The sequence below is a fragment of the Colias philodice genome, chromosome 18, assembly GCF_061535455.1.
Source record: "Colias philodice isolate Cphi_HAF_F1 chromosome 18, ilColPhil1 Martin Lab GWU primary, whole genome shotgun sequence".
Lineage (NCBI taxonomy): Eukaryota > Metazoa > Arthropoda > Insecta > Lepidoptera > Pieridae > Colias > Colias philodice.
The window spans coordinates 3277546-3289668 of record NC_143103.1 but is presented as its reverse complement, the minus strand read 5'-3'; the positions used below and the strand labels follow the sequence as shown (position 1 = coordinate 3289668).

Below are 12123 nucleotides of genomic sequence, written 5' to 3'. Positions count from 1 at the left end.
TTACACGTGTAAATGATTAATTTCTATAAATATTTCTACATCTTTCACTTTCGTGGCTTCTCGAGATGTAAACACAGATATTTTATTTAAATCTCTGTGCGGTAATATTATGTTTATACTTGAAATATCTTTGACTACTACCTAGTGAACATTGTGGTACAACTTACAAGCCATCCTATACGTTCTAATTAAAATTTACAAAATTACTTTTATTCCACGCAATTTTGCTGTTCAGACCAAACATTATACATGGTAAAACAAATTGACAGAAACAGTCATATAAAAGTAGTAATAAAATCCTCAACTTGCGGTGTTTCTAAGAAATCGGAACGCATGATATATTGTATTATATTTTGCGAGTGTAAAATTAGTCACAGAGCAAAATAAGCAATGAAAAGCGTTTAAAGTCCTTCTATTCGCGAACTATCGTAAAATTTCCTACTGTCCTTGTCACACTTGAGACGATAACGATAAGTGGGATTGCAACAGCAATATTCGGTTACATTGTTGGCGGTATGGGATAACATAATGTGTTTATAGATTGTTAAAACTAAATGATACGGCAGTTAATCCTAAAAGTAGAATATTAATGTCCTTTGATTATTTTGAATTTATGAATATTTAATGTTGTCTTTTGAGTAGAGTTCCATCAAAAATGTAGTGCTTTACATACTCAATTTTATTTATGGTACGTAAATATTGCAATGACATATCAAGAGAAGTAAAACTCTACGATGGATCCAATCGAATCGATAACATCTCTTATTCATATTGATATTTTCGAATCCTTAACTTTTTATTTGAAGAAAATAGTATAACGACCATATGCCGTGGTTTTTTTCTACCTTTTGTAAAGCTTTCGCGGACCACCCTAGCAGAAGTTGGTACAACAAAGTTTGCCTGGCGGTCTTGTCTAGCATACGGGATACGGGTAATCAGTTTTGCGGTTAAAAACTGCGTAAACTAATGTCAATGCGTATTTCTAATAGAATATTTAACTCTTTACGACTTGCTGAGGTACCTTTAAAATGCGACAGTCATGATGCAACTCGGATTCAAAATTGTAGAGGTGAAACCAGATTATTTATATTTTATTTTTATTTCTGGGTAAATAATACAATTGATTAATCGCTCTAATTTGCAGAAGTCGTAACAAGGAAAGCGCATTAACGTGCCATATATAATATAATTGCGAAAAGAATTTTACAACATTTCTGAGAATCTAAAATACAATTTGCCTACACGCAACTCATTACAGGTCTGTTTTTACAGCATATGCTATTACACTGATTCGCTCGACATTTTTACAATCTATAATTGCATATTATAAAAGTCTGAACGACCCGCGTTATGGCTGAAGTCGAAGGAAATATTATAAATGGAGATAAACCCCGCAGTTTACGGCTGCGGAGGAATGAAAGAATGTCCATGAGGCTTTTAATTATGAAGCCGTACAAAATTTGTATTATTGTTTATATTCGGCCACGACTCAGCGGTATTTTTTCTTCAGAAGTATTCAGGAGCCCTTACTAGATAGAGTTAAGTGTACGAAAATTGCGATTTTGATTTAATAATTTATTTTAAATAGCTTTACGTGTAACGACCGTGAGTCGTGACGATCTATGTACATTCGAAACTTTTATAGTTGTATTCACTACACCTTTTGTATGATAGGTAATTTATTTCCTTACGAAATTCAAATATTTAACTGCGTATCATCGGCTTGTTCATCATAAACTTAAATAGAGCTACGCTCTTTACACATCTAGATAAAATATTGAAATATGAGCGTAACCAAGCAAATTTATAAGACATAATATTATGATTTTAATTTTCAAAAATTCATTTTTAGTCGAGATGAACAATAAAGAAATTAGCTTGGTTGCGCAGTATAAAATCAAATGGCTCACCCTGGAACGCCGTCTCCGTCCGACCGCACAGTCCTTATTCGCAACACATATGCTTTGCGCATTGCACGTCCACACACAACACCGCACTTGTAAAATAAAGTATCATTCGCAAAACAACTTTATCGACGACGATAGTACACCACTTATATTATTAATTTCGCTCAGCATTTTCCTACAAAAAAGAAAATAACACTAAATAAAACAAAAAATTAAAAACATCGACGACACACTAGCACAACACTTGCGTCACTACCCAGCAAGCACAAAACACCATTATAACAAACTTATGATAGCACGAGTTCATGTACAAAGCATTATAACCAAATCGTATATCGGCTGTATTTCTTTTATACGACTCTTATAAGTAAAATTTGGGCCCCCCCTTTAGACAGCGTTGAGCTATATAAAGGCAATTTAATAGCATTATAATTATCGTATTAAATCATTAATTAAGTCAGTTATGAGCACATGAATAAACAAATGACATTTTTTGCGACTTCATTACAGTCATTATATAGCTTTTAAAATTACAATCTGTTATTTAAATTTCATAACAATGCTAACTGTTGTAATTCCCTTGTAAAAAAGACAATCTTATTGATTTTAAAAATATATTGATCTGTTTTTGATCGTGCAACGTTATGTGGACTTGAAATATTTGAATGTGAAAATTAATATTGAATGATGGGTAAGTACCGCCTGTATTTCTGAATGTTTTGAGTGAAATTAGCTGCGCGCATCAGTTTGTCGGGTGAAATATATATATGTTATTGAGAAAGAATACACGCGCCCTCGCTAATATACTTTATTAGTATATTTTTTTTTTATAAAACATAACCTATTTTTAACAAATATCACAAAATTTAGATTATAGTAATAGTTTTAACAATTAAAGTACCTTATAAAGATATTGGTACAAAATACAAATGATTTCATTCCCTTTCTAGTCAGATCTTAGTAACTTGTATTATTTTTGTAAGATAGGAAAAGGAAAGCAAATGGCGACAAATGAAATTAAAGCTTTAGGCATTTCACGATAGCATAATAGTGCTGTTAATTTTAATATGGTTTGTCACAAAAATTAGAGCTCGTATATAGTGTAATACAAGACACTTATTATGTTCAGCCATATAACAGCACTTCGGAAATATGTTATGATGCTTAAACTCATTATACGTATTAGTGACTGATTTTTATCGAGCTTATCAGGGAACCGTAATTAGTTAGGTACTTGGTATAAAATAAATAAGCCAAGATTTTTAATTAAGCCATTTAAAAAACAAACTTGCTTGTTCTTTTCAGAACCAACATGCCCTGCAAAGTAAAGCGTTTCCCAACATAATATGAAGATGCCGATGAAGAATCTTTTTTTGTTTACTACAATTATTAATAAAATCAGTATACTCGTTTTTAAGTTTTCATTTGAATCCGCCTGTTTTGTAGTTTTATTGAAAGCCTTTTTATCCATTAACCAAATTCAAATTACGATGTTATTATTACTCATAGTTCTAACAATACTTTTATTTCGATCAATATATAGCTATATACTGTAGAGATGAATAGATTTGAAAGAAAACGGAGCAAAAGCAATAATTGTTATAAATTCAATGTTAATATAGGATTAGTATTAAATTAACACAATAATGGACTATTATAAAGCTTTTATTCTTTAAAAAACCAACATACGTTCAAAGGCACTATAAAATAATTTATTTATGCTTATTTAGAGCGTAACGTTATTAAAATTACCAATATAAGATAATAGTATTACTATAAGTTTGAAAGCTGTTTTAGAAGCTGTAATTTAGAATTATCCTACGTTTATTTAAGATTTTTGACATTGTAACAATTTTTTGGTAACCATAATATAACAGTTAGCATTATTTGATGAAGCAAATGCCTTAATAAAGTACTTATATTTGGATAGTGACGATTTAAATAATTAATATAACTTCAAGTCATAATTCTGTATATATTTTTGGTTAATATACAATTTATGTGCTTGCTGGGTATGCATGCTGATTTCGATGTTCACTATTAACTATCGAATTTCTCCAACTTCGTCCGATCACTGCAAAGTGGAAATCACTACTGGTTAGTGTGTGTGTGTGTGTGTGTTACTGATTTAGCTGACTTGTAACTTCTTTTATCGACTTGTGTAAATAATTCTGCTGTGTGAGTGTTAAACATTGTTGCTTTGTTTCAATGTATAATACATTGAATGAGGAAACTGATTAATGCAAACGATTGCCTAATATATGCTGCTACTAGTATTTACTGATTCATTTTTTATTGATATGACATGACTCTGTTCACATATTTTCTTTTTGCTAATCGAGCGCATACTCAATGTTGAAAGAATTGCTACTTTGCGGTAAATACGCGTGATTTCATCAGTTTATTTAGAACATGCGGCAACATAATACCGCTTAAAAACTGTTTCGTGCAAGAATCTATTTCCTATGATAAATAAAGGAACAGAGCTATAAAAGTATCCGTAATATTTTGTAAAATTTTTTTGTCATAATTAAAGTGACGCGAGTTGAGAAACAAATTCATACATGCAATTTGTAAAATCATATTGTTTGATTTATTTATTAGATAATATGCTATTTTATTAAATTATTTTTGGTTATTGAAATGTTAAAATATTTTAATTTTATTTGATTTTCACATGTCTTGTTTTAAATTAAAATTATAACTGAAATTAAGCTCTAGATTTTGTACTAGGTACGTGTAATCTTTTTGTAATTAAAAAAAAAACAATAATTGTACAACTTAGCAATGCACTGTACATTACAAATAGCATCTATACTTTTCAAATGAGCTGTATGATAACAAAAATACGAAACAAAAACAATGTATTTTATGAAATTTATTGAGCTTTTGTATTTTAAAATTTTATATTCTAATTTAGTACAGACCGTGCCGATTATTTATTTTAAGTCTCAATTACCTATAAGAATATATTTGTAAATGGATGACTGTAGCTCTTATTTCAACAATAAATTGATAGACTAGCCGAATCAGTTATGTGCCAGATAATTTGATGATTATGACGTATCTAATTTTAAATATCTCCAATTTTAAATACAAAACAACAGTTGTATGCATACCATGTAGTATCAATGAGGATAGTGGATGTGAAAAGTCATGTTCTGTATTCATAAATATTTCATACAAATTTAAGTTTTCAATGCACTGAATAATTAATCTCAAAAATAAACTGTTTACGACAAAATAATTGAAAATAATTTAATTCGTACATTCCTGTAAACTCCTGTTATAGGTAGTTACTTGAAATTACAGTAACAAAGGTGAAATAAAAGTAATGTATTTACAAAATACGAAAACACATTCCCATAAAAGAAAATAAACCTAACATATTTATCATAGTACAAACCAGTCAATCTAATCCATTCAGCGCATTTCACTGATTTTAATTGGATTAATAACTATGAATTTAAATAACAAATAGATTATATTTGAACTTATTTTTGTTAAGTTCTTTTGCTTGATAACAAACTTGGTAAAAAAACTTTCTTTTTTTATTTTAACCTATCATATAACTCCTAGTCCTCTAGTTTGAACTTTGTATGGATTTATATACAAGCTGTACCTATTTATTATGTCAATAAAACTTTATTTTATTTATTTTTTGTATGTGTTGTATGTAAGTGTGTAATGAAACAACTATTATTACTGTATTAAAGTCCGTACTGGCGAGTAGAGTTCCGCAGTTCGAGACCGTCAAAGATGTTCAGGTTGTGCTTCCTCGCGTACTCGTTGATTATCATTTTGCCTGCGGACAAGTGACACGACGCGTAAACGCAATCGCAGTGCGGGTTGGTGGAAGAAATAACTATTTTGTGTACAGCAAATATTCTATGTATAGTTGATAAAAGAGATGCTTTTACAGGCATATACAGTGATCAGAAATTTTGAATAGATTTTTCTTACAAAGATTTTCAGTATATATAGGTCCAAATGATAATGAAATTCATTTGGTAGCAAATTAAGAATTGAATTTATTAAATTTACTTATAACTATTTAGTTATTTCTTTCAAACCAACATTTAAAAAAACATAAGAATAGATACAATCGCTAGCAATCAATTTAACTATTTCAATATTTGACTACTCTCTCTAATTAATCTTAAAATATCAATTTTTTTGATCATATATTTTCATGGTCATAAGAAGAAGGATAGAATGATTGATTATGGTTTATTTGTTTGACTTCATTGAGAAAAAATCAGAACAAAGAGCCTTCAAAAGTATGAAGGTATATAAAATAGAGCAACTACTGCTGCTGTTACAGGCTACAGCACCTAAATAATAATGAAGTATTGAAACAAATAATCTATGAAAAGACAATCTCTTGCAAATGATTTTTTTTTTATTTAACTGAAGGAGTAGTCAAATATGGAACTAGATAATTTGAAAATATTTGTTCATACCCATTTAATACCATTATCAACATATTTGCTACCATCCCTGCATAACGGCGGAATTTTTCGACATCCTCCAGCCCGCATTTATCTACAAGCTTAAATCTTAATTACCCACATTTAATTCTTTGAATAAGTAAAGTAATTATATATTTTTTACATCACTATATCGTCAAACTGATTATCTTATCTCTCTTGTCTATTTAAATTATCTTTCTCTGTTTTAGTAGAAACAGTAGGATTTTTACGACGACTTTGTACGTGCATCCCCGTTTTTCCCCGTTCCCGCAAGAATTTCGGGAAATCAATCTTAGCGGATGCCTACGTCCTAACATCTACCTGCATGCCAAATTTCAGCCCGATACGTCCAGACTCCAGTGGTTTGGGCTGTGCGTTGATATAGATCACTATATCAGTCACCTTTGTGTTTTATATATATAGATATAGATTCATACTGAGTTTGTTGTACATAAGCCTTTAATAAAATGGGCTTATTCTATGCTAACGGATTGTCCGGATTAGACCCTGGACCCTTACAATTTTCTGTACGTACCTATATCATCAACATGGTATAGAGATATACGTTGTTGATTTTTCTTTATTTATTGGTCAAGTATTGGGTTAATATTTGCATGTCAACAATTTCATTGAACTAACATGATACAACTAGAGATTACAATCAACTAACTTTCAACTCACATTTCAGAAGTGAAAAGTGTTTTGGTAGAGTCCAAATATTTCTTTTAAAATAAACAAAAAAAGAATGTTTCAACGTTTATTTTCCCACAATTAATCCTACTAAAATATTAAATAAAAAGGCTCTATCTGCCGATGCGAGCTGGAGTGACATTGTATTCCTTTTTTGCTATTTTTTGACATTGTAGTAAGTATAGAATTCAACACTACAACTAAAATATTAAATGGGTAAAATTTTAACTATAATAACATTCAACATAGTATTAAGAAAGCACATTTTTTTATAAAATATTATATTTGCTTGTTTTTTACGACAGATATGTTATTGCATTTATTACTCAGGTATGATAAAATGGTAAAAGTAAACATATATTTGTGCTCAAATAATACTTTGTTGTAAATTCATAAAAAAATCGCATTGCATAAAATTCGCTGCTGCTAAATAACTTCTATGCTAGATTACTTTATATCACCATCGAATTTAAATATTAAACTTGGAAGTTTTGTTATAACCAGTAAAAATAACACAAACAAAAATCGGAGGTAAGGTACCTATTACTATATATAGGTATAAAGCTATCCTCTATCCCACGGAAAAATTAAAACTTTCACGAAAGATATAAATGTTGGCTAGTAAGAAGAAATACCTTAAAACATCAAGTTTTCTAATAACTTAAACACGAGCCTTCAACAGCATAATTAAAATAGAGTTGTTTATAGAAAAGAAGTGGCTCCTATCAACACTTTGACGTTAATATTTTACTTTTTACATGTAATAGGCGTTACTAGGACATCTACCTACCACTTACCACATTAATTACTAAGGCCTGCGTATCCACGAGGTAAATTCTTTATTTTTTGCAAATGTAACACACATTAACAGATTACATTTTCTCTAGATATTTGCATAATGCTTTGAATATATTGAAGATAACATTTTATTTAACTTACTTGGAAAAACCATCGAGACCCATATTTCTTTGATGAAAATATGAAACATGACAAGTTGAAGGAGTAAATCGCGTTTTTCTATAAGTTTATTTGTGTTACAATGTTATATCAAAGCCCGTTCTATCGATAAGTTCTTTATATGATGACATAATTGTAAATCTAAAATCTATGAGCCTTATTGAAGTGATGAAATAAACATAATGTATTATTTGAATAAGCCTATGTATGATAAAAATTAAAATGGTAAAAAAATATTTTTATTTCATTTTCTTCTATTTATAATTTGCAGTGTCTATCTTATATAAGGTTCTTCGTCCTTAGTATGGATATTATTATTTTGAATGATGATGATGAAGACCCATCATCCATTGCTTTAAATTTAACTCGGCAATTTAATTAATTTAAATAATCAAATTGAAGTAAACATGATTGTTCCGTTAAATATTTAATTATCTAATTATTATTATGATTGCATCCGAAAAATTTACTTCGATAGTGATATAAAATATAAACAGAGTAATTTAAATGAGAATATATATATCGTACACAAAAAATCAAGAAAACCAATAGTAAATTCACTACTCTATAATTTGATTTGCTCGTTTTGGATACATATTCTCACCTTTATTTTTTTTTTATTTAAGACCAAGGTCCTTGCGTGGGGTCATCCAAAAATTACGTCATGCAAATTTCATGTGTTTGAATAATTGAATTCTTACTACCTACTTATTTAAATATGAATTCCTCTTCTATTGTAAGATGATACCTATATTTTAATGATTAACACAGAGCTTAAATTAAGTAGGTACTTTAATTTCAATACTTTTGAAGTTATTAAGCTTACTAGACTGTCATCATATTATATTGAGGCATTTCATGAACCTTCCCAATCCTTGCAATTGAATATCGCACCTATTTAAAGGTCCTCCCTACGTTTAAACGTAATCTTTGGATAGACCCTGTTACAATATATAAAGGCCAATATCCTTTGCCTACCTTCATCAATTTTCCGTGAGGCCTCCTCCAGGTCGTTGCCCGCGTAGTTCAGGATGACGAGCACCAGCGGCATCATCTCCCAGGAGTAGTGGAATATTTCTAACAGCTTGTGACAGTTCTCGACGAGGGGCTCTAAAGACACCGCTGGAACAATGGAGAACCTCATTAATTGTTATTAGATTTGACATCCAATTGAAGAATAGAAGGTTAATTCTATTAAGATGGTATGTTTAAAAAGAAACAAGTAGGTATCTAAATGGATGATATTGATGAATAGGATAGATTCAATTTTAACAATATTTTCTCTATTCCTTCAATTTAAAATGGACATTATAAAATGTTATTTCAATGCCCAAACCTCTTAGTTAAAAATATAATAATAGATCTTGGAATATTATTGATTATTAACCGACTTCTTTTACCAACAGTTCGGAGCAATTATGTGCATCTTAAAATATATTCCCCATAATGGTGTTAACATCTCAAGATTAGATAATTTACTGATTTGTAACTTCCACACCTACTTAAACAAAATTATGCTTGTCTCAAGTAACAAGCTGTATTCAATCTCCAGGCTTAACTGAAGCGTCGTTGAGACGGCAGCTAGTTACCCACTTTAAATAATTGCAACTCATTTTCGCCCTTTGAGTAGTCTCAAATATACGTCTTTACATGCGACTTTAGTTCTTATACAGGTAAAGATAAAGATAAAATTTGTATACCCACTTCTTCCAAAGGGTAAAGTGCGAAAAATTCTAAATAGTTGCTGACCGTTTCTGATTATAAAAGCTTATTAAAATACTATTCATAAGCACTTACAAATATACAATTGAATGCAAAAGCTACCCAACTATTATTCGCACATTTAGCGAACCGTTGTTCTATCATCAATTGAGGCATTTTCCCATTAACCTTCTAATGAAGAAAACTGCTTTAACCTGATGCATCGTAATCAACACATCAATCAAAGAAAAGAAGGTGTCTGATTCAATGACTTTTTTAATAAATACCCGTATTGCCAATTTAAGAAATAAGGAGCTTCGAATGAATAATGATTTGAAAAATATGAATGAATGAATAATGATGTGTATTCCCTTTAAAACAGCACATACAGTATCTAGATAGGTGTACCTGTCTTATCAATTGTAATCTGTTAATCAAATGCATACATGAAGGCAAATATGTAACGTATTTTTCTTACTAATCAAGCACTAACCCTATCCTTCACGCAGAACGTTCTACATACTGTTTGTTAGAAAAGCCGTTATAAAGTTGAACTTATTAACACCACAGTAACACTGACCTAAGGCATTTACTTCCAAGAAGGTTAATAGCCACCCAACACTAATGTAAACTCAACAGAAATGAACCGTGTAAACTAAATACGCTGAAGAGTTTATACTGTGACATTATTTAGGTCTTTATGTTTATTTATACAATTTAATCACACTTCTGAAAAGGTAAATATTTGAGAGCGTTCATATAAATATTTATTTGAAAGCGTCAATTGTTTCAAGGAGCTCGCTGATCTGGTGCGACAGAAATATGAGACTGGTATAATATGTTCATATGTATGTTCTTTAGAATATAGTCAATTCCTTACAATAGTATAAATAATATACTACAACTTCTTAAATAATAATGCTATTGGAGTTAAGAAAATATATGCAAGATAAACTAGATATTAAAATTAAAAAAAAATCGTGTTAACGTATCGTCAAAATGTCAAAACACTGTAAATTCTAGTTCCTTTCTAGCTTTATACATAGGTACCTACCTACTGAATCAAGCACTCCTATAGAAAATGACAATTTACAATCTTTAAACATTTCATGAAATAATTTTCCCGCCATACCGCACATCCCAGTTACAAAGTACGCAGCTCGTAAAAAGGATTAAGAAACATCGTCACCAGCTCATAAAGTGGAAGGTCTCGCGCCATTCGCTTTACGACTTCCCTTTGTCCGTAAATACCTATTCACGGGAGGACCATCATCTCAGTCACCTTGTGTCAATGCTTTGTATGCTTCGTGTGTCACGGTATTGTCTCATTTGATTACCTATGAAAACTTCTATGACTTCCTAACAACTATTTTTATGGTTGTCACTGAATTCAACTGTTGTGAATAGCTGGGGAAGAGCTATCATACTTCCCTGTTCAGAAATCTCATTCAGATCCATAAATTCAATGAATCATTCGTTCTTTTCGTTTTTCTACTACAAAAGAATAACTATAATTTTAAAGCGTTGTGTTTTACTCGATTATTATATCCTTGGAATATGATAAAGGTTAGACGAAATAGTCTGCCCATGTCCATATATTTGTAACAGAACAGGGCTCAAAGCATCATCAAAATTAAATACAACACTATCTACAAATAAAACCTATTCTTCTTTCCTTTGGTGAGCTTTTTATGACTAAACAACTGTAACTTTCGTTTACAAAACATATCAAAATGTGAATAAACCGAGATCAAACATCACATAGAAAATCACCTACCCTTCAATTAGTTGTGTCGTTCAACAATAATGTCAAGAAGACACACAGCCTTCTTGCACACAGCCAAGCACACAGCCAATACATTGATTTGTTTTTCGAGGAACTCCTGATCCGAGCCTAGATACTAGGGTTTCTTTCCACTAAATGAAGGTAGTTGCAATTTACCATATGCTACATTTATTTTTAAAAGAAGTTTAACATACATTTTTTATTATCCAATAAAACAAGGTGGCAATCAGAATGCATCATAACTTATCAGTCACTATGCTATACTAAGGGCGCTTGTGCACTACAAGGAATTTTACTGTCCGGCATTCCGATTTTTTACGGTCCGGTGTGGCATGAAAAAACCGATGAATTGCTTGTGCACCTGTCCGTCTTTACTCGGATCAGTGCGGTACAGTTCAAGGAAGTTTGGCGGTATAATGCTATCATAAATGATTGTTTTGCATTTTACAAGAAACGAGTAAAAAATATAGAAGGTGAAATATTATATTACTTCGTTATAATAAAAAGTAAAGTTCCGTAAGAGATTTAAAATGCGTGTTTTACTTATTTATTTTAATCGGTGACGAGGAGCTAAAGCTATTCCCACTTGAACTTGAACTTACCAACACTT

The 12123-nt window shown here is 30.6% G+C and overlaps 1 protein-coding gene and 1 long non-coding RNA gene across 7 annotated transcripts in view; one reads left to right on the top strand and one right to left on the bottom strand.

Moving 5' to 3' along the window:
- Window positions 1–12123, top strand: part of LOC149480318 (uncharacterized) — a 147566-nt gene that overhangs the window by 73635 nt on the left and 61808 nt on the right. The window lies entirely within an intron of this gene.
- dsx (transcription factor doublesex) overlaps window positions 1–12123 on the bottom strand; it is a 141797-nt gene that overhangs the window by 76309 nt on the left and 53365 nt on the right. The window contains exons 2-5 of one of the 6 annotated variants that reach the window (XR_016317002.1): window positions 9005–9148; window positions 5614–5712; window positions 3923–3981; window positions 1917–2162 (exon numbers count right to left, since the gene is read on the bottom strand). Coding sequence is in view for 4 of the 6 variants with exons in the window: in XM_089706514.1 (XP_089562640.1) it covers window positions 2072–2082; window positions 3953–3981; window positions 5631–5712; window positions 9005–9148 (266 nt within the window). In the remaining 2 variants the exon portion in view is untranslated. Of the gene's footprint in view, window positions 1–1910; window positions 2163–3922; window positions 3982–5613; window positions 5713–9004; window positions 9149–12123 lie in introns of those variants that run through there. The other 5 variants (XM_089706514.1, XR_016317001.1, XM_089706515.1 and 2 more) reach the window with 5 other exon arrangements.